The following is a 22,842-nucleotide window of genomic DNA, read 5'->3' as shown; positions in this document are numbered from 1 at the left end:
AAGAATCGAGGAGTGTGTGAAAGAGGCGCCGCGATATCCATTACTGAAACTCTTACGGTGGTTTATGGGTCACGAAATGCCGTTAAATACGTTTACGGCAGTCCTCGACTTCATTCTTGCAATAGACACAGTTCTGGTGATTTTTTTCTCATGATTTAGGGCAGAGATGGCCTGCCAAAGACGGACGAAGACGCGAAAGAATTAGAAAGAGGGTCGTTTATTTGGCTGATGGCTCCTTTTATATTTGCCTCCGTTTTTATTATTCTCGGCGTGTACGAAATATTGTTATGGCAATTTTATTTATTTATTAGCGGAATTTAAGACCGAGACGCTTCTCATAAAAAGGTTAGTCTTTTCGACGTCGAATTTCACAGCGATTTAGCCCAAACTTACTAGACGTCCTGACGAAATTAATAACAAAAATTAAAATATGTTTTGCTAAACAAGTAAATATTTGACAAAATTTTTATTTTTGCTAAATTCCTAAACTGACTTGTATTCTAAATGTGTTTGAAACATCCAAAAATTTTCATATAACAAAAAAAAATATTTTTTATTGTTTTATTAGTACTCGTATTTAGTTTAAAAAACAATACATCAGATTTTTTAATGTACATAATAGTTTTTTTTTATTTTACATCCAAAGATTATTTGTTTTTACTTTCTGAATTATAACTAAGTTCTGCCTTTGTCATTTTAATGGAAATTCGGTTTTTTAGGCTTTCTATAAAAAATTCAACCGACTAGATAAAGAATTGATTTGTTTTAGTTTACAGCACAGCGAGTGTTTAACAAAATTACAGAATCTCTTTATTCAACTAGGAGGAACAGCTGTTAACATGACTTAATTAAGATAGCAAGCACTACAATACAAGCAATTGTCCAGACTACACAAGCTGACGACAAAACTACTTTGGTGGCAATTTCAGCCTAAAATTATATTTGACTAATTTTGTACTCCAGATTTTATCTTCACCTCCCAGTCAGTACTTTTGTTCTATCACCTCAAAGAAGCCAGTCAATAGACTGCCGTTGCACTGCATCAGAATCCCTTTTTAAAAAGATGCAAATTTTTTGCCAAAGCCCAAGCGGCTCTTTTCAGTTTTGACGTATCTGAGAGTAAATACACGACATCGTAAAAACCATCTCTATCGATAAAACCGTCTATAAAGTAGTGCACGTCGCAGTAAAGTTACATTAAAAACCCTCAATGCACTCTCTCCAGACGCGACTATATTTCCAGATATGGAACTTGTACATATCAAAGCGCCTCACAAGGAGATTACTTCTTTCACTCAGCGTATTATCTCCCAAATTAATTTAATTAACTGCACTATCAAAGTTTTGAAGGGAAAACAATGACGCAGCCAAGTATGTGCAACTAAATTAGTTCCTATCGTGGCAGAATCAGCATTGCACCCTGAGAAATACGTCTGGTGTCAGGAAACGTGATATTTAGTGTTCCACGTTTAAGATATCGCTGTCAGAAGCAGCGCCACTATCTACGAAACAATAAAAATCATCCGTCTTATCCCCAATAAATCTCGTTTTTGCCTCATCTACCCTGAAGTTTGACGATTTGTAATTTGGAAAATTGTAGACGAATTTTCCTGCCGACTCATTTGCAATAATAAAGTTGTAAAGACCTGGATGTTAAAGAGACGAATTCGGTAATTACATTAGAACGTAGAATTGCATTTAAACATCAAGTCCCACGCTTGGGGGTTTCAACAGCCGAAGAAGCAGCAGGATGTTTCAGGGCTCGGTTACAAGCCCGCAGAATGAGGAAGTGCCTGAACAACTTCCGTTTTCTGTTTTATTCAACTTATTGGTAATTTATAGCAAGTCGTTAAAATAGCGGAATAAAGTAACCGCTCACCTTTTTGCCGTTTATGCATTAACTTGCTGCCAAAGCTCATTATTCTCACTTTTATTCTTCGCTTTGGATTATTCAATAAGCACTCCATTTACATTCATAACAAAAGCAACCGAGTTACATTTTGCAAATAATGTATTTTACGGAGAATAACAACCAGTGAAATAAAACACAAAATCAATAAATTCTTCTTCGAAAACCGAGTTTAAATCTCTAATGAAACGCTCCCAAGTCTCCCGTCTACTCTTACTTTCAGCCAGGACAGTGCTTGCCTTCGCCCCCTAACGAGCTGCGAAGTAAAAAATGGGTCGAACGCTGTGCTCCGACTTTTATGGCCGGAACGTGGTCTAGTCCTGCGGAATCAGACAACTCACGTGACTTTGCTGCAGTTTTCTGCAGTAAAATCTAACCAAATTACCGATTCAAGGATTAACGGTTTGAACTCGACAACTTAAACTAGAATCAAAACCACTCCACATTTCCTACAATCACCGAGAATTTAATCAAAAAGACAGCACTTTGAATAAGATTTGATTATGCCAACAGAACTTTTCCCATTTAAAAAGTAACAAATTAAAGTTTCCCTGACTAAAAAGTTAAGTGAAGAGATAGTCGTAGATCGCAAGTTTTAAGTGACCGCGGTTGAATTAATTCGAAATCACGCAAGAAAAACGCGTAACATTTCCCGCAAATAGAGCACTTTATCTGGGGACGTATCAGGCGGGAACAAACGGCCGCGTATGTTAAACACTTTCCAGCTTGTTTGCATACACGTCTAATTTTATTAGAATTCGTATTTACGGCCAATAAACCACGAGAAAACGGCCGTTTCCTATTATCACATGCAAGTCTGAAACGTGCATAAATAAAGCGCCCTCGAGGAAATAAAGTCGCTTTTATTATTTTCAAAGAAAACTTCCAGTATCGGTCGGTTTGTTTGAATAACGAAACTTCCCAACGACAATTCATGCATTTCAACGAGGGTTGCGAAACACCGTTTTTTCGAATCGAATTAAATAAAACGTTCACTAAACTAAATATTTTGAGTGAATCAACTTGCAAATCCTTCAGAGTGCTTTCTTTCAAGCATCGGGTAAAAAAGTTCATGATTTACGATTCTTGGCTTAACAATACATGTCTAATCGAAACGCTCGACTTGAGACTTAAGACTGCAAACAAGCGACAAAGGCTTATTGATCCACTCGATGTGCCTAAATCATACTGTGACCTCTTGGCTTAATTGTTAGCAAAAAATAACGCTTCAAAAGAAAGGTTAAAAATCTCGGATTAGTGGAATATTAACAAAAAAATGTTTGAAAAGGAGTGAATGCAGCGTCTTAGCCCCTTTCATAAAGTGTGCGCATATTAAAGTCTTTGAAAGATATAAGAAGCTTACTTCCGAAACGCAATTTATCTATTTTGTTGATATTTTGGATTAAAAGGTGCATTAGCGACAAATCTACATTTTTCCGGCTAAGTCTATTGAGCCTGCATTTGTCCTGATTTTAGCATTAAATGTAACTTAGAATTGTAGTTGTTTTTCAGAATTTGTACAGGGTGCTCAAAAACTGGCGCACGAGCTCAGTAGTACGTTGTTGAGAAGCATGTGTAGATCACGGGAAAAATCTTGAAAAAATTCCTAAAATCATATTTCAAAAAATCTGGAGCTACAAACTTATTTTGTTAACTTCTTCAGTTTTCATTATTTTTTAATGTTTTTATGTTTCGCACTAAGTAATCGTTCCCTAACTAAACGATAAATAATAATTTTTAAATTTCCTATCAGACTTTAGCAGTTTTTTTAATTAAGAAAAATAAAATTTATTAAAAAATCAGTTTTTAGATGTGCCAACAGTGGAAATTATTTCTTAGGAAACCGTTTCCAAAATAATTTGTTTTTATTGTTGATTAAATTATATTGCGATCACGACTGTTAGACAACGTTGCTACATACAATTTATTTAAAATTGGTTATTTATCAATAACTTTATTATAAAGATTTTTTTACTATTTTGACCTTTATTTGTAAGCAATTCTCTGCCACACTCCACTGACATGTTGCGCCGATTTAAGCACCCGGTATAATATATAATATATAATATATAATATATAATATATAATATATAATATATAATATATAATATATAATATATAATATATAATACAGACTCATCCAGAAATACTGAGTCTGTAGGCAACACTGGACTTAAATTTTTAAGGATACCAATGAAGTAGACTTCCAGTTAACAACAATTTAACATTTTTGTGGGGTTGTACGTCAAATAATTGTCAAGAAAAATCGAATTCGAATGCAATATTGCAAATTAAGAGCACAAATACTTTCAAATGTGTTGCCAACAGATTCAGTATTTCTGGATCAGTCTATAATATATAATATATAATATATAATATATAATATATAATATATAATATATAATATATAATATATAATATATAATATATAATATATAATATATAATATATAATATATAATATATAATATATAATATATAATATATAATATACAGGGTGCTCAAAAACTGGCGCACCAACTCAGTGGTACGTTACTGAGAAGCAAGTGCAGATTACGGGAAGAATGTTAAAAAGATTCCTAAAGTCATATTTTAAATAATCTGGAGGTACAAACTTATTGTGTTAACTTCTTTAGTTTTCATTATTTTATTATGTTTTTATGTTTCATACCAGGTAATCGTTCCGTAACAAAACGATGAATAATTGTTTTTAAATTGACTATCAGATTTTAATTTAAAAAAATCAAAATTTATCTAAAAAATCACAATTTGTAGATGTGCCAACACGGGGAATTATTTCCTAGGAAACCGTTTCAAAAATAATTTACTTTTATTGTTGCTCAAATTCTATTGCGATCATGACTGTTAGACAACGTTGCCACATATCATTTATCTAAAATCCGTCATTTATCAATAACTTTAATACAAAAAATTTTTTGTTATTTTTACCTTTATATGTAACCAGTTTTCTATCACACACCATTGAGTTGGTGCGCCAGTTTTTAAGCACGCTGTATTTGTATCGTATGACTTCAGCTACAAAGCTTAGCCAAAAAAGCAAAATTTCTCCTTAATATCGGCACATGTCGATATCGCTGTCAATTACGGCTTGAAACGTGCTGATTTTTCCTGAGACAGAGCGCACTCGTCCATAACCCGTCCGAAATCAGCTTCGAAATATAGCGTTTTTTTAACCTCGTCATTAATCGAACTCCAGCGAGCCCATTTAACCCCGAATGACACGAGAACCGAAAAACAGACTAAAACAAAGAACCCGCCAAGTGAGTCTTCCCTCCAGCGCCCAGATCGATGGCCTAGCATTTCCAACTTGTGCAAAAACGGTCGTAAAGCGATCACCGCTTCGATTTTAATAAAAACCGTCGGTTTTCTCACTTAAAACCTAATAAAGTGTAAATTGTGGCCTCCTCAACGTTTCAATTTATCGCCAATCAAAACGCAACACAAAACACAATTTAAGAGCCCGTTTCCAAAACTCGCCTGATTTATTTCCACCATTTCGCAATTATCAAGCGAAACAGCGGAATAAAGAGTATCTAAAGTGATTTAACGCTGGAATCGAGTGCGATATTTATGGGCTTCTGTGGCCGGCCCTTTCACTGATCTAAGGCCCGTGCCCATCATTTGTCTTGCGCTAACATCAGGCCATTCGATCATTTGGCGAAAATTATTTATTCCGCTTTAAAACAGAAGTTTTCGCCAAGAACGCGTTCAAAAGAAAAAGCCCAATAAAATCTGGCTTCTATCAAATAACCAAACCAAACCAAGGGCACATAAACGAGAAAAGTGTTTTACAGCGCGCGAAAATAGAATCCGACATCGACAGAAAGGAAATTTGTGCTTTCCACATACACTTGGCTGCATTGTAAATGAAATAAAACCACTCAATTGAGTTGTGGCGAATAAAAAGAAGTGCATGTTTGCGGTGGTAAGCGGTGTGGAAGCTAGAAATATCGAGCAAAGTTCGAGACACCGCATTATTTCGAAAATGTGTCAATGCATTTCTTAATTAGTTTCGGGCTTAAAGCGAACCCTAATTTAATTTGAAACGGTCGAGCCGAATTGTTTTACTCGCTCAAACAGCTTTGAAATTTGCTTTTTTGATTACGCGCAAATAAGGGCAAAGGGCGGCTTAACACGCGGGTAATGCGAGGATTAGGCTTTTAGGCCTGCGGTCGACTAACGAATTTAAAACTAGTTCATTTGAGGCAACTTTTGGAAAAATCACCGATTTGACTTGAAACTCAAAAAGTTTGAGATTTGCTGAATAAACATTAAAAAAATAGATTTTTGATCATTTTGGACCAAGTTTTGTGATTTTTTTGTTTAATACAATAAGAAAAACAAGAAAAAAATCTGATTTTTGGCCTAAAAACGTGTTTACATTCTCAGAACTTGTAAAAATAATGCCATTTTTGACATAATTCTGTGATTATTGGCTAACTTTTTAAGAAATTTTGGTGATTTTTTTTGTTCTAATTTAATAGGAACAGAGGAAAAAACTTGATTTTTTTGGTTAAATACGTGTTCAAATCTTTAGAACTTGCATTTCTTATATAATTATGTGATCATTGAGTTTTTGCTGAATAAACGCTTAGAAAAAGTAAATTTTAGATTATTTTCGAGCAAATAATATGGTGATTTCTTCGTTCTAGTTTAATAAAAAAAACATAAAAAACTTGATTTTTGGTTTAAGAACGTGTGTAAATCCCCAGAATTTGCAAAAATTACGTCATTTTTAACATAATTCTGTGATATATTAGCTTACTTTTTAAAAATTCTTGCTTAATTATTGAGTTTTTGCTGAAAAAATGCTTAAAAAAAATAATTTTTTGATCATTTTCGACCAAATTTGGTGATTTTTTGTTATAGTTTAATAAAAGCAAGAAAAAAACTTGGTTTTTGGTCCAAAAACGTGTTTACATCCTCAGAACTTGTAAAAATAATGCCATTTTTGTCAGAATTCTGTGATTATTGGTTTAATTTTTAAGAAATTTTGGTGATTGTTTTCGTTCTAGTTTAATAAGAACAGAAGAAAAAACTTGATTTTTTGGTTAAAAACCTGTTTAACTCTTTAGAACTTGAATTTCTGATATAATTATGTGATAATTGAGTTTTTGCTGAATAAACACTTAGGAAAAGTAAGTTTTTGGTTATTTTCGACCAAGTAATATGGTGATTTCTTCGTTCTAGTTGAATAAAAAAACATGAAAAAAAACTTGATTTTTGGTTTAAAAACGTGTTTAAATGCTCAAAATTTACAAAAATTACGTCATTTTTAACATAGTTCTGTGACATATTGGCTTACCTTCTAAAAAATTTTGCTTAATTATTGAGTTTTGCTGAAAAAATGCTTAAAAAAGATAGTTTTTTGATCATTTTTAACCAAATTTTTTAATTCCAGTTTAAAAAAAAACAAGAACTAACTAAATTAAGAATTTAGAACCAAGGGTTTAAAAAAGTGTTTAAACCCTCAGAACTTGGAAAAGATATTATTATTCTATACTTTACTGGTTGTCTTTTCAACGAATTAATATTTAGTATTTGCTAAATAAACGCTTAGAAACGCTAAATTTGTGTACATTTTTGACATAATTTGGTAAATTTTGTGATCTAGCTACTTAAAAAATTCGTTTGTTGAGAATGAAATTAACAACATAATAACTCATTCATCCTAAAACTGTAAAAATATTAGATTTAACTACGTCCACTTTTAAGTTAACTCCAAAACCTCCCCTTAAACTAAAAATTTATTTGGTGGAGAAAAAATTAACATTAAAACATTTCATTTATATTAAAACTGTAAAAATTTTAGTTCAGCTTTAAGAATTTTAAAATTTTCCTTAAAAGAAATTGCTTTGATAAAAATAAAATTAGCAAACTAGTTCATTTGGGGCAACTTTCTATGAAAAAATCACCGATTTGACTTGAAACTTTGAGACGCTAAAAGCGCCTGAAACAAAGCCCCCATTGTTCCACCCCTAGCACAATCGTCGATTGGCCTTATCCCCCGTTATGTTATTGTTATTGGAAGAGGGTGGGTTTTTGAAGACTGATGTATCAGACGAGAGATTAAAGGACGGAGAGGGTTCGCTATCTAATCAGAGATTATTCGAAACGCAAACAGTCCCGAGAATAATAAAGCTTGAACGCTCTGTTTCTGTAAATATTTTATTATGCTGATAAAGGATGTCGCTGCTATTTAACGCCCTTCTGTAATTAATAAACGGCAGCGTGCTATTTTTCGCTCAAAGCTAATCAGACCTTCGTCAAGAGCCAACAAACAGAAATAACAATTTGCTGTTGAAACTTTCAATTCATCCAGCAATTGACTCACCGTTCTGTTCCCTAAGTTTCTGATTCGGCAGTTGAGATAGGTGGTCTTGCCGACGAGAGCCGTGACGTTTTTTGAGGCGGTTTTGTCAAAATACGGGCCTCTGTCGATAATTAAGGGTTCGATTTCGGCCTCAGTTTCAGGCGAATCCGAGTCATCCTTCGTCTTGGGACGGCTCCAGCCTGAAACGACAAAAAGGAAATTGACACGAATTGTTTGCAATATTGCCAGAATAGGATTTATGCCAGAAATGAAATCTTGAATTTCATGTCAGCGGAATAAAGTAACCCATTTTCCGAGTTTGTTTATTTCGCGTTGGTGTTACCTGACGGAATATATCTACATTAAGTGTTTTGTCAGTTGGAGGCAAGCGGGATTTTATAATACAACTTTTCCAAACAACGCAGTACTGCTTCTGATTTACTTACGTAGATGTAAGGATGATAAATATTTACAAGAACAAAGGGAAATATCTAATGAAGTTTACTGCACAAACATTGGAAATTGTAGTCGTGAATTGAAATTACGCGATAAGATCGGCCACTTTTAACTAAATTATGTTTTAACGATGTTAACAATTACAGCAAACATGGAAACGAATTATTTATTGGCCTGTCAGGACGATTGAAGCACAGTATTGGTTATTAAATTGGCAGATCAAAGGGAATCGATCCCACAACTAGTGCTTAAATTTTGTTAAATCGTTAAACCATTTAAAGTACAGGGTGTCTCAGCTAAGACTCGAGCTCAATATCTCAGTTATTTGTCAACGGATTGTTATGAAATTTAGAATGCACATATTTTACGAGGTGGTCTTTCAATTAGGGGCAAGTTAAAAAATAAAATTTTAAAACACATTTCTTTTATTTAAAATTAAGTCAAATTACCGTTAGATCATTAAACTCCAAAAAATAAATGGCCACACAAAATCGCTCGTCTGATCCAAGAAAAGAATTAAATTTTGTTGTTAAAAACTTAATCCAAATTTTGATGGTAATTTGGGCAGTTACCTTTTGAAACAATTGATGGAGCATTTCTATGCGGTATTTTGTGCACCACTGAAAAAAATGTCAAAAGTGTGCGCGCTGTCAGAAAAGTAAAATTGTTTTAATTTGATGAAATTACTTTAAAAACCAACAACAGTGGCTAAAATTTCTGTGTCGTTGAAAAATGAATCATTATTCGCCTAAAGAAAGTGTCGTTGGACTTTTTGTAAAATGTTATTTATGAAATTTAAAGTTTAAAGAATCGTCAATAATTTGAAGACACAGGAAGCCTACCTGAACTAAATCGAGTGAAGACAAAACACGTCACTAGAAACGAAGCAATAATTGGCTGAATTCAATTTTGAAGAGAATCTAAACAGCAATGTACAAAATATTTCCAAAGACCTGAATGTAAAATTGTCTAGAATTTTTCAGTTGTTGTTTAGTCTTTTAGTCCTTTTTCAAAGAATTACAGCGCCCAGTATCAAAAGTAAGTCAAAAATATTGTTTTTTAACTTTCTATGGGTGAGAGATAATTGTAAAATGTCCCTACGTAGGGTTGACCAAAATTCAATGGTAGTGTTCATTTGTCTCATAGAGATCTACGCTTTTGCATCTGTACCCACGTTTAACAGTTTGTTTCTCATTTTTCATGAGTTTTTTCTGACAGCATTTTTTACTGACGATAAATTTTTTAATACAAGTCTAAAAAGGCGTAACATTTCAAAAAGACATGTAAAAATTATATTTTTAAGACTTGAGTTGTTGCATTAGTTCGATTTTAATCTTTATTTTCTAAAATATCTACATTTTAAAGTTCATAAAAATTCGTTGACAAATATCGAAAGTCTCGAAAGTCTTAGCTGAGACACTCAATATACTTTTTAGTAATTTTTTTTGTTCTAGTTTAATAGGAACAGAGGAAAAAACTTGATTTTTTTGGTTAAAAACGTGTTCAAATCTTTAGAACTTGCATTTCTTATATAATTATGTGATCATTGAGTTTTTGCTGAATAAACGCTTAGAAAAAGTAAATTTTAGATTATTTTCGAGCAAATAATATGGTGATTTCTTCGTTCTAGTTTAATAAAAAAAACATAAAAAAACTTGACTTTTGGTTTAAGAACGTGTGTAATCCCCAGAATTTGCAAAAATTACGTCATTTTTAACATAATTCTGTAATATATTAGCTTACTTTTTAAAAATTCTTGCTTAATTATTGAGTTTTTGCTGAAAAAATGCTTAAAAAAATAATTTTTTGATTATTTTCGACCAAATTTGGTGATTTTTTGTTATAGTTTAATAAAAGCAAGAAAAAAACTTGATTTTTGGTCCAAAAACGTGTTTACATCCTCAGAACTTGTAAAAATAATGCCATTTTTGACAGAATTCTGTGATTATTGGTTTAATTTTTATGAAATTTTGGTGATTATTTTCGTTCTAGTTTAATAAGAACAGAGGAAAAAACTTGATTTTTTGGTTAAAAACCTGTTTAACTCTTTAGAACTTGAATTTCTGATATAATTATGTGATAATTGAGTTTTTGCTGAATAAACACTTAGGAAAAGTAAGTTTTTGGTTATTTTCGACCAAGTAATATGGTGATTTCTTCGTTCTAGTTGAATAAAAAACATGAAAAAAAACTTGATTTTTGGTTTAAAAACGTGTTTAAATGCTCAAAATTTACAAAAATTACGTCATTTTTAACATAGTTCTGTGACATATTGGCTTACCTTTTAAAAAATTTTGCTTAATTATTGAGTTTTGCTGAAAAAATGCTTAAAAAAGATAGTTTTTTAATCATTTTTAACCAAATTTTTTAATTCCAGTTTAAAAAAAACAAGAACTAACTAAATTAAGAATTTAGAACCAAGGGTTAAAAAAAGTGTTTAAATCCTCAGAACTTGGAAAAGATATTATTATTCTGTAATTTACTGGTTGTCTTTTCAACGAAATAATATTTAGTATTTGCATTTTAAAGTTCATAAAAATTCGTTGACAAATATCGAAAGTCTCGAAAGTCTTAGCTGAGACACTCAGTATACTTTTAGAAAACAATCTAGAGTCTAACCTTTATCTAAGTCCATATTATTTTCGAATAAATTTGTTTAACTTAAAAAAACTTAACAACCAAGTCAATGCTGACACTAACTTTAGGTCTGACCCAATTCTAAACACTGAAACATTGTTATGAAGTTGGCAAAAATAGTTTATTAATTTAAATGATTTCTAAAGTCCAGCCAACTGAACAGAATTTGCTACAATTGTTTATCTCATTTTTTGGGCCATCGGAACTATTTCTCAGTGAAACTATCCGTTCGGTAGATTGTGAATTGTGAGCACGTGACACAACCATTACCATATTAATTTTGTGGCGATTATCAAAATCAAGCACGAAACGTGGCTTGTTTTGCGATGAATATGGATGACGGATATTAATCGTAACGATACGACTTTGGCTCAGTGTGACATAAGCCACGCTCAATTATGATGGAACCGAGTCAAATGAGGCGCTTTCTGGCGGCCCGTGCGGGATAATGTTGATGTAAAAGTCGAGAATAATTCGCGCCAATCGTCCCAATTTACAATAATATCCTCGTATATCGGCGATCGATTTTCAATAAGCCGTCCCAGACGCGTTTACGCACATAATAAGCCAACGGATGCTCTTAAACTGGACCATTTCCACCCGCATTTAGCAGATCAACCTAATCGTGCTTAACAAAACTGAAGGAATCAATTCGTTTTTTCCCCGCCGTTGGAATTTTCAGTGCGCTGAAACGTTTATCTCTGGTCCGAGTTCAGAAAGTAATTTCATTGAATCATCCGCTAAAGAGCCATTAACATTTCAGCAGGTAAAGTGGTCCTTTGAATGCGTCCCACGAATGAATTTATGGAAAAATAATGCACGCAAGAAGTTGTGTGATTGATGTGGACATTTTTATTGCGAATGGCTTCACTTTTCAAATATCCATCTCGAGATATAGATTTGGGTGGAGGCGCCTCAATCAATCAGTATACAAAAAGTTGCAGAATTTATGACGATCCTTACTTGCTTTAGTGCTTATGCTCTTAGCCGAGCCATCGACTATATCCTTTTAAACATCTGGCGCTCGTAAAAGCAACAAAATTTAGCTCCATGTTATAGAGCCGGGAGATTAGATAAGAGAGTACAGTGTCGCAAATGGTAAAAAAATGAAATATTAAGGACTTGGAGTTGCTCGCAAACGGCGCTTTTGCACCGAAAGATCTACAAGTTAAACGAAATTAACTGTCTTAAACTTTTGCACTAACGTATCATGTGTTATGAAATTTTTTAATTTCAGCTGAAACGTAATAACAAGTCATGGTCTTAAACAACAGTTTTAACTTGAAAATTGAACAAAAAATTAAAAATTAATAAAGTGCTAAAATTGGTGGATGCGCCGGGATAACCTTCAATAAATTTAAAACTTCGTTAGTTTTGCTCTACCATTTTAAATATTACTGTAATAAAGTAATTACAACTATATCAAAACTAAAAGTTCTGTTACAACGCATAAGCAAGGCGTCCACTGCTTGGTACATTTAATAAGGTAGTATTTTTGGCATTTTTCAACTGCAAGTTTGTCTAATATTTACAAAAAATAAAATAAAATTTTTGTTAATAAGGTACTTGAAAGATATTTAATTTGGCTTGAACACGAGCTGGTTACAAAGCGAACAATATAAAAAACCGTAACACAGCCAAGTATGGTATCATATTCTGTAAACACAGTCGTAATTCCATCCCACACGTAAAAAAGCCCCACTTTACGAGTAACAACCGGCGTAAACATTTCCTTTGTGTCTCAGCCGTCAAAAGAGCGGTAAATTCAAATTATGAGTGTAGTAGCAGAGTGTCCGCTTCTGTTCCTTTCACTCGTCATTCTTGAAGTTTCCGCCGCCGAAAATGTTCTTGGCCGTAAACCGTAAAGATAACTCAATTTCGTGTCCCCTTATCGCAGATAGGGACAATTTACGACTTGCTGAAGCCACAACATACGCCATTTTCATTAATTTTTTTATGTGATAAGTGAAGCATGCCTGATGCGAAATATTGATTCCCCCGGAATAATCCCCGAGGGAGGGCAAATGCCCAGGTTATTTTTATTCGAATCAGCAACGAACGAACGGTCGAGGCCGTTGTTTAGCTCGGACTAATCCGAAAGTGTCGACTTTGCGAAAGACCGGACCGGGTGTGCTGTGCGCGATTTTTTGAGTAAATTATGCACATCTTATTTGTAAATTACCTCAAGGGTGAAAGAGGTAATGAATGTATTAGCATGGACGCAACTACAAATTAGCCTTGCGTGAAAGCACGTTAATTATAGCCGGCGCTACAAAATTTAGGGGAATTACACGCATTTCACTTCAGATTTTAAATTTCACTTGCTAGATTATATGGTTTCAGGTTGCAGAAGGGCCGCTTTTACGACCGACACGCACAAAATAACACACTTTCTTCAAGTATTTTATTAACGAATAGTTTAAGTTCCTTTCCACAAAAATTATCATACAGTACTGATTTTTAGAGGTAACAAAAAAGCATGCAAAAAACAGAAATTACGTTTTAAAATCTGGTAACTTAAGATATGTCTCTTGTTAATTCCTACAACAGGAAAAATAAAAACATTAGTTTTATTGCAATAAAATATAAATAAAAAATCAGTACACTAAAAGACTACAAAAATAAAAACTGAAAAGCTAAAATCCAATATAAAACTAAGGTGTAACTATCTAATATAATCATAAGCTCTCTAATGTGACGCTTTTATAAGCTAACTGTTAGTTAACCATCGTATCTAACCATTATCTACGCGAGGTTATGTTTAGGTTATATAACTCTTCTTACATCTCGGTTATATTGCGAATATATTTCGTTATCTAACCTTTATCTACGCGTGGTTATATTTCGGTTACAGAACAGTTATATAACCGTCACATAACCCTTGCTCTGTGCGATAGACATCCAATATAAAACTAAGGTGTAACTTTCTAATATAATCCCAAGCTCTCTAATGTGACGCTTTTATAAGCTAACTGTTAGTTAACCATCTTATCTAACCAGTATCTACGCGCGGTTATGTTTAGGTTATATAACTCTTCTTACATCTCGGTTATATTGCGTATATATTTTGTTATCTAACTTTCATCAACGCGTGGTTATAATTCGGTTACTTAACAGTTATATAACCGTCACATAACCTTTGCTCTGTGCGCCAGACATAACCATGGTTAGATAACCGATGTATACACTGAATCTAGCATGGGCCATATTGCTTAAGAAACATAGCGGTTACCTAACCGTAATGTAACTCTTATTATATACGCTAAGCGTAACCATGGGTAGATAACCGTTATATAAGCTGGACCTGACATAACCAATGGTTAGATTTGTGTATTGCGGTTATATAACAAAAAAATTACTGTCAAAATACTGATAAACTTAATAACTATGTGACAGAAAAACTAAAACAAAGCTTAAAAACAAAAAATTTCTAAATGTAAATTAAAAAACAACTATTAGTTAAAGTGAAAAATCAAATGTATTGTTTTCTAGACCAAATACTAATAATAAAACTATTGAAAAATATTCTATTTTAAATTAAGAAAGTTAAACACAACTTTAGGATATTTTAAACACATTTAGAATAAAAAAAAACATAAAAATTTAGAAAAAAATTAAATTCTATCAAATATTTACATTTTTAACAAAAGAGATTTATTTAGAGTTTTAAGAAATGTTAAAAATTTATCTAGTGGTGAATTTATTTTCCTATTACTATACACAGAAACAAATTTTGCACAATTAGTAAATGCCGCCGCATTTAAAATACAACTAAAATCTGCAATAAAATTTAATTGGAAACCAATATTTTCGCAGTTTGCATTAACTATAATTTAGCCCGCAATGTGCGTGGTATTTTAATTTCCGCAAAACGAATCGAAAAAACCTAGCATTTTAGCAAAATCAAGTTATAATTTAGTTGAAAATAGACGCATTCACGTCATGTCTGTTTCGCTCGCAGTCGTAGCTCTTCGCCTCACAAAGGCTGCATCGTCAAATCACTCATCCGTCGAAAAAACCACCACGAAACACCGTCAGATCATTAATATGCATGAATTGTGGTTGAGCAGGATTTCGGTTGTAAGCGATCCGAATACCGCACACGACATTATCTTTTCCGTATCATCCGCGGTTAGCTGCCATACATCAAGTATCCACAAAAGTATGTAAATTCACGTATTTTGACTTGAATTTAATGAGCGCCAGAAAAAGTATTTTGTGAAGGTGCAAGGATGAATAATTTATTTCCGATAAACGGCCACAAGCCCAATAAACGTGCGCGATATTTTTTTATTATTTTTCCCCGATCCCAGCCTCTTACATAAGCAAGAGTTATTGCTATCAATTTCATAAACTCGCATTAGCTATAAGTCAGGGATTGGCTCGCTTAAAATCGAAACACTGTGCACTACACTGAACAGAATTTGATTTAATGGAAAGGGTGGAGCGCGGCTGAAATAAAGAGGCTTTCCAGGCTATTTTTAAATCAAATTTAGGATGAATAAGGAACTGGAGCGAATACCAGCTCGAAATTTATTATTTAAAGACGCACTAAAACGAAAAAAAATAGTATTCTACTCTAGATAATAGATCAAATGTTTTTTTGCAAAGAAAATGAGTCTTGCCCCGAGCACGGCGCCCACAATAGAACACGTCTCGATGACAAGCGCAAGGAACGACAAAATATGAAGTCGCTGCAAAAGCCTCGGGTTTAAAGACACCGAATACAAATTGTGTGTAGCAGGTGGTGTTCTTCACCGGAAAATTAAGAACATTACCGTTATTTCGACTTATTACACCAATTTTGGCGCATCGTAATGGGGGGATTAAGCGGTGACATACATTGCCTTGGACAGACGGGATCGCTACTTCTGATGCTGCGAAATTGCTTTTATGCTAAGGGTGTTACATTTCCGAGACTAAAACACTTTTCAAATTGATTTACAAAAATAGGGAGCGACTGGATTAAGTGCCTGTTTTATTATTTTGTTTAAAGTTGAGACTGGAAATACGCACTTGTGGGATCATCCAGCAATAATCATAAGCAATACTTTTACGTATAAAAAAAATTAAAAAATTCAACTATTTTTTTAAAAGAGTGGAAGGTATAAATTGGAATATTGTTTACACAAACAGAACTATGTTCTGTTTGATCCACATTTTTATAATAGATACAAACATTACAAATAACACTTGGTAAAAATAATTATTCTGATTTTATTAAAATTAAAAATATAAATTTTCTCTTAAAACTCGATTGTGCAAATTTTCAATCGCCGATTACGGCTAAACTAAAAGAGTTAGAAGGAAACGGTTTTTTTCATAGTAAAGAGCACATCAAAATCTATAAGATAGAATTAATTTCATTTGATTTTGAAACACTTTTAAAATTTACCATTTTTATGGGATTTTAAGGGGTGTTAACTTTTTTTTAATTTTTTTTATTTTCTTAATTACGACTAAACTATTTGAAAAATTAGAACGGTTTTAATTCTTACCCATGCAAAATTATCCGGGGAATCGATTGGCATTATAAAAATTACAAAATTTTTAATAGTTTTTAAGTTACGAAGTTTTTAAAATTTTACCAATTTTTGCTTGTATCTGCAATTTGCTCGAAAACTATTAGTCGGAGAACAATAATCTTTTTTGAAAAAAATAGATTATTTAAAGAGCTTTCCAACGATAATATACTTCATAGGGTTATCTCTAATAGTTCCGGAGCTATTGCTCGACAAATGTGCCGGGTACCCGGAATCGACCAAAACTGCGACAAAAATTGCAAAAATCAAAACTCTAAAAATCGAAGCAATTAATTTTTTTTCTACATTTAACAACTCTAGGGGGTTGTTAAGGCATATATAAGTCCAAAAAACTATAATAAAAAAAGTTTTGAAAAAATTTTATTTTTTCACTTTTTTTAAAGGTATGTGTATTACTTTAGCATGAAATTTTAGCAAAAAAAATCAAAATTTTAAATGTCGTGAAAAGTTGGTATAATACAGAAAATGAGCCGCTGAATGCAATGGAACAAACCGCATTGCTCTACGACTTTTAGGTTTTGAGCTATAAATTTTTTAATAAATAGCCCGGCGCATCCACCATTTTTTAATTTTAAATATTTTTAGAAATATGTTCTCAATTCAACTGTTGTTGTAAAAAAATTAGTATAACACACAAAATAAGCCGCAAAATTCACTGACACAAACCGTTTTGCTCTACGACTTTTAGTTTTAGAGTTATGAATTTTTTTGTTGAATAAAATTTTCCACTATAGAAAATACCTATCTTAACTTTTAGCAAAAAACTTTAGAATTTTAAATTTTGTTAAAAGTTGGTATAATACAGAAAATGAGCCGCTGAATTTAATGGAACAAACCGCATTGCTCTACGACTTTTAGTTTTTGAGTTATGAATTTTTTTGTTGAATAAAATTTTCCACTATTATTATTATTATTATTATTATTATTATTGCTAATACAATTAATTCGGCTGAAAGGCGTTGAAATAAGAGTTGACTTAAAGTTCGATTTTATTCATAACGTTTCTCTTGTCGGATTGTTTTTGGGCTTTTGTTTGAAAGTTGTCTAATTAGAATAATAAACCAGACTTTTGAGATGAAAGGGCCTCAGCCATTCGATGAAAAATTCAGCGAGCCCGTCTGGCACCTCTCCTTACCCTAATGATAAATTTGCATCTTATTGTAGTTGGAGAAAAAGGGCTATATTGAATGCACGAATAAGTCCCGAAGTAAATTAGTTAGACTTGCTCATTCCCGATTCAGAGAAAGAAGCAAAAAGAGCGAGTGGAAGCCCGCCAAAGACAACATCATTTGTAGAATTTTAATAACACTTCGATATTAAAATTGGAAAAAAAGACATTTCAATTTTTCTCGACTCGTCCTAATGTTTTTCCATACTTTTACCCCCTATGAGAATTAATGGAAAACTCCAGTCAGGGCAACGAAGTTGTGGCAATTTTATGAAAGCCCGCAAAGGAGCTGTTCGTTACTTCTGCTGAAATTTACTCGGACCACGAAACTTCTTAATAGCTAGAATTCGTAAGTTGGACGTTTTTCATTTACATCCTAGAGGTGCTGTGCAACAAACAAACCCTTTAAAGCAAAAACACCGCGCTGCGGTGGAGCTCCACAAACTTGCAAAGTTTTAATGACGACGAGTCAATTCTAGACCGAGTCTAGCATCGGAAATTGGACCAAATATTTGTGCTCAAATTAGACTCACATTCACGAAACTTTAACTATTAAAAATTCTTCAAAATTTAAATCGCCCTGTTGAAACTTCATCCGTACTGTTATCAATTTTTCCACGTAATCTAATCCAAATTACAGCAGCTATAAAACGACGTGTTGCTATCTTCAGGCCGCACTATCATCATCCAAATAGAAGCGCTAAAAGCGTTAATATTTCATTATTGTCACTATTGTCAAATGTCACCGAATAAATCGAATAACTGCCATTGTATCTCGTTTCACATAAAATTTCTTGCACCTACTAGTAGTTTAAAAATGTATTAATAGAGCACAAAAGCCGTCATTGTTATCATTATTGTCGCACTCGGACTCGCTCTCTTTTATTGCATTTTGGGATGCGATCCCCATTCATTCCGTGTAATGGAATTGGAGCAAATCCCGCTTAAAAAACAATCCACAATCGCAGATTTTTACTGATTTGGAATGCGCTCACGTTCGGGCCAGGCTTATAAATTCGGCTTTAAACAAGGAATGTAATTATTTTTTGCGTTGGCGTTCTCAATAGCCTGCTTAGCACTGAAACATTATCTTGCTCAAACGTATGGTCCTCCGAGCCGGATATGAATTTCTTACTACGGAAAACTATAAGTTAGGAGACGAAACGAATTACAAAAACGCACTTAAAACTAGATATTTCTGATATTTCTATTATTATTATTATTTAATTAATTGAAATTTTAAATTTTTACAAATAGAGTTACGATAAAATTTTTGCAATATGTTCATATCTTGCTATAAAAAATTTATTGTTTTATCGACTTGAATGTTAACTGTTATAAAAATTACGGTAATAGAACACCTGCGCTCTCTGGTGTCATCATCGGAACTATCAAGGTCGGGAACATTTTACTTGTAGGTCATTCGGCATCCTAGCCTTTAGATATCCGTGTTCTTGACCCAGCAGCTTAATTAAAGCGTCCAAAGTTTCAAACAGCGGGTGTTGAATCAAACGCTAGAAATTTTATTCAATTACGCTTTTACACCGCCATAAAAGCCGCCGCACAATCATCCTGATTACACCAAAAATAAACAAACAAAAAACCTTCCTGAAAATGCCATAACACTCGGAATTTTAATATTCGTTTTGTTGCCCTTTACTGCCATTCACTTTTACGGCCCACTGTAAAGTGTGATCTGGTTTAAAATGCGAGTAATCAGTTCCAAAAAAACAAAACTGTACAGTAAATAATTAAAACTTTCTTAACAATTCCGGTAGAATTTTCGCAGTTTCGTGTTTATGTGAGGGCCCGTCGTTTTGCTAGAATGGCTCATATCGCAGTATTTACACTCGACGAGACGCCAGAATCCGTGCTAAGTGTGCCCTTTCTAATGGCCGCTGACAGTGGAAAAAATTCCGCTTTTTATTTCTCTGTGCCGTCTAACCGAAACGGAAAGATAAAAGGGGATTAAATGCTTTACATGCCCATTGTAATAAATTGGCGCGAGTAGATTTGGGGATTTGCGGCATAAAATATTCACAATGCGTTTAGGTCTAAGCAGAAAATTGTAAAACACATACAAATTTAATTTTTAGCTCCCAAACAATCACACCGGAAACATTTTAATCACTATTTTCATTTTACGGATAAAGCAAATTTTACATAATTGAGTGGTACAAAGCCCGGTTTTTTCAGTTTCAGGAACAAAATCACATATTTACAAAACCTGCAACAAATTTTTGTAACAATGACAAGAGCGCTAATGTGTGCAACAACTTATTTATTTCATGGCAAGTTTCTAAACTATTAATGAACTTAGGTCTGATTTAACAGTGGATGCTGTAATAAGTAATGATACATGCATATTTATGGAGCGCTTTGCTCGTTGTTTTGCTTATTCAAGCCATGCATCTGAAGCACAAAATTTGCAACGAGTTTAATACCTCCAAAGTTGCTGCATTTTAATAGAGCGATGCGGAATAATCTAGCATAAACTAGACTGACTACCAACTTAAAAAAATATTCCGGCGCATCCACCAATTTTAATTTTTCTAAATGATTATTGGCCAAATTATTTGTATCTTTTTTTAAATAAAAATTATAGTTAGCTACGTAAAGTTTTTCTAATGTTTATTTTTTCTACTTTTAAAAATGTATAAATACAATTTAATACGTTTCATAAAAGTCTCATACAGTTTCCGAACAAAACCTTAAAAAAGTTGTAATTTTAACATTTTGAAGTTTTTAAACAGCAATTACGGCAAAACTTTTTCTTTTTTTTAATTAGTAATATTTGTTCCAAAAAAATAAAAGAAGATATATCTTAGCCCGGCGCATCCACCAATTTTTCAAATTATTATTGGCTTGATTATTCGTGTCTGGAGTTAAGTTTTTAAAAAGTTTGGCTTTTTCGCCGCCTGTTAAAAGTGTAAACAGCCCGGTGCGTTCGGTAAATAGCAGGCAGCGCGGTTATTTAGTGCTTTATCCGAATGCAAACATGACAAAATGAAAATTCCTAGCATAATAGAACGCGGGACAAGGTGAAGCATCGATTCGAATCGCTGACATCGTGACACATTTATGCCTTTTTTATTCTCCAATTCGACATTATTTATTGGCGACTACACATTCCCGAAATAGCGAAGCTGCTTGTTCCGAAACAAAAAGCACGGATTTATTGGCCATCTGTCGATGGAAAAAATTTACGACGGAAAAGTGCGCCGCATTGTTCGCAAATTAATTAAGTCGTGTATTATGACGACGTCGTCGGCGCCATTGCGGCGAATTAATTGTTAGTTTGACACAAGGACTGGCGTCTGATTTTATGATGGAGTGACTTTGGGCGTGCAAATTCACTGCCATTGACTTCCGCCGACATTAAATATTTGCAACTGCATCTCGGGGTGATTTGGATACGGTTTGGAAACGGCTTAATTACAAGGCGGGTGGTTGTCTGTTACGACTGTCATAAGGAGTGAACGCAGGGAAACATGGCCGCAGAGATAATACGCTCAGTCCAACGACGACAAATTGGACGCCTGCAAACCAAAGATTTATTCCAGCTGTTGAACTTTGATGTATTTTGCTCCAAGAGTGTTTACGAAAGTTATAAATTGAAAGTTTGCTAATTAAACCACCCACGTACGAGGTTTTGACACGAATTCAACCACAAAAGCTTTTTTTATAAAAATAAAAATATTAAAATTATTTGACTTCTCCGGCTATTTTTGAATTTATAGTAGTTATGCAATTCATTCATCTGTTAATGAAGACCACTAATAATTGATACAAACGAGAAATAAAAAATTGACTGCAAATTTTTTTTTTTAAAAACAAAATTCAAAATTACCAAAAAACAAAACCAATTTCGATTTTTGATGAAAACTTTAATTGCTAATTAAAAATTTGATTATAAGCAGTTGTGGATAATTGAAGAATGATAAATGTAAAGTGTAAGACAAAATGTTTGCATTTTTTTTAAACCAGGTCGCCAGGAGCCACAATAATTGTCACTCAACAGACCGTTTGGGATGTAATTTTGTACAGAGTGGTGTAGTTTATATGTTTTCAAATCTCCGAAACTAAAAGGTTGTGAAAAAAACAAGTAACAACTATTTGCTCATTTTTTTATAGGCTATTATTTGAAGTGGTTTAAATTTTTTCTCAAATACTTTTACAGAAATGAAGATAAGTAAATAAAGTGGTTTAGCACATGCACACGCTGGAAGCACTAGTTTTTAATAAAACGACTATTTGTTAAAGCTGTTTAAATTTTTTAAATAACCCGGCGCATCCACCATTTTTTAGTATTAAAAATTACATGTAATTAATTATCCCATTTTTTAATAACTGAGAGTTATACTTTTTAACAAATAGACTGTTACAGTAGTCTAGATTTTTGTCTAATATTTTTGAAAAAATAATTAAAAATCTAAAACTGGTTGGAGCTGTCATCATTTTTGATAACAAAAATTTGGGTAAAAGAATCTATGTAAGTAATTATCTTAACTTTTAAACGCTGAGAGCTATATTTTTTTACTGAACAAGCAAAACACTTTAAATTTCTTGGTAAATATTTTTGCAAAAATAAAAATAAACCCGGCGCATCCACCATTTTTAATACTTCATAAAAACCTACGTAGCAAAAGCAACTAATTAAAAATATATGTTTTTAGATTTAATCTTTTAAAGTTTTAAGATTTAGCACTTTCACAGCAGTTCTCTGCATTCTAAAAATAAAAAAATGTTATCTAACGCTAGTGACAATTAATTTTTTAATTAAAAACTTTGAAATT

At 32.9% G+C, this 22,842-nt stretch overlaps 1 protein-coding gene across 1 annotated transcript in view; it reads right to left on the bottom strand.

Moving 5' to 3' along the window:
- Positions 1-22,842, bottom strand: part of LOC654938 (lachesin) — a 62,102-nt gene that overhangs the window by 25,830 nt on the left and 13,430 nt on the right. Inside the window, exon 2 of the mRNA XM_961379.4 lies at positions 8,264-8,442. Coding sequence (XP_966472.1) covers positions 8,264-8,442 — 179 coding nt within the window. The remainder of the gene's footprint in view (positions 1-8,263; positions 8,443-22,842) is intronic.

This window comes from Tribolium castaneum, chromosome 3, assembly GCF_031307605.1.
Source record: "Tribolium castaneum strain GA2 chromosome 3, icTriCast1.1, whole genome shotgun sequence".
Lineage (NCBI taxonomy): Eukaryota > Metazoa > Arthropoda > Insecta > Coleoptera > Tenebrionidae > Tribolium > Tribolium castaneum.
This window is presented reverse-complemented; position numbering and strand designations above follow the sequence as displayed.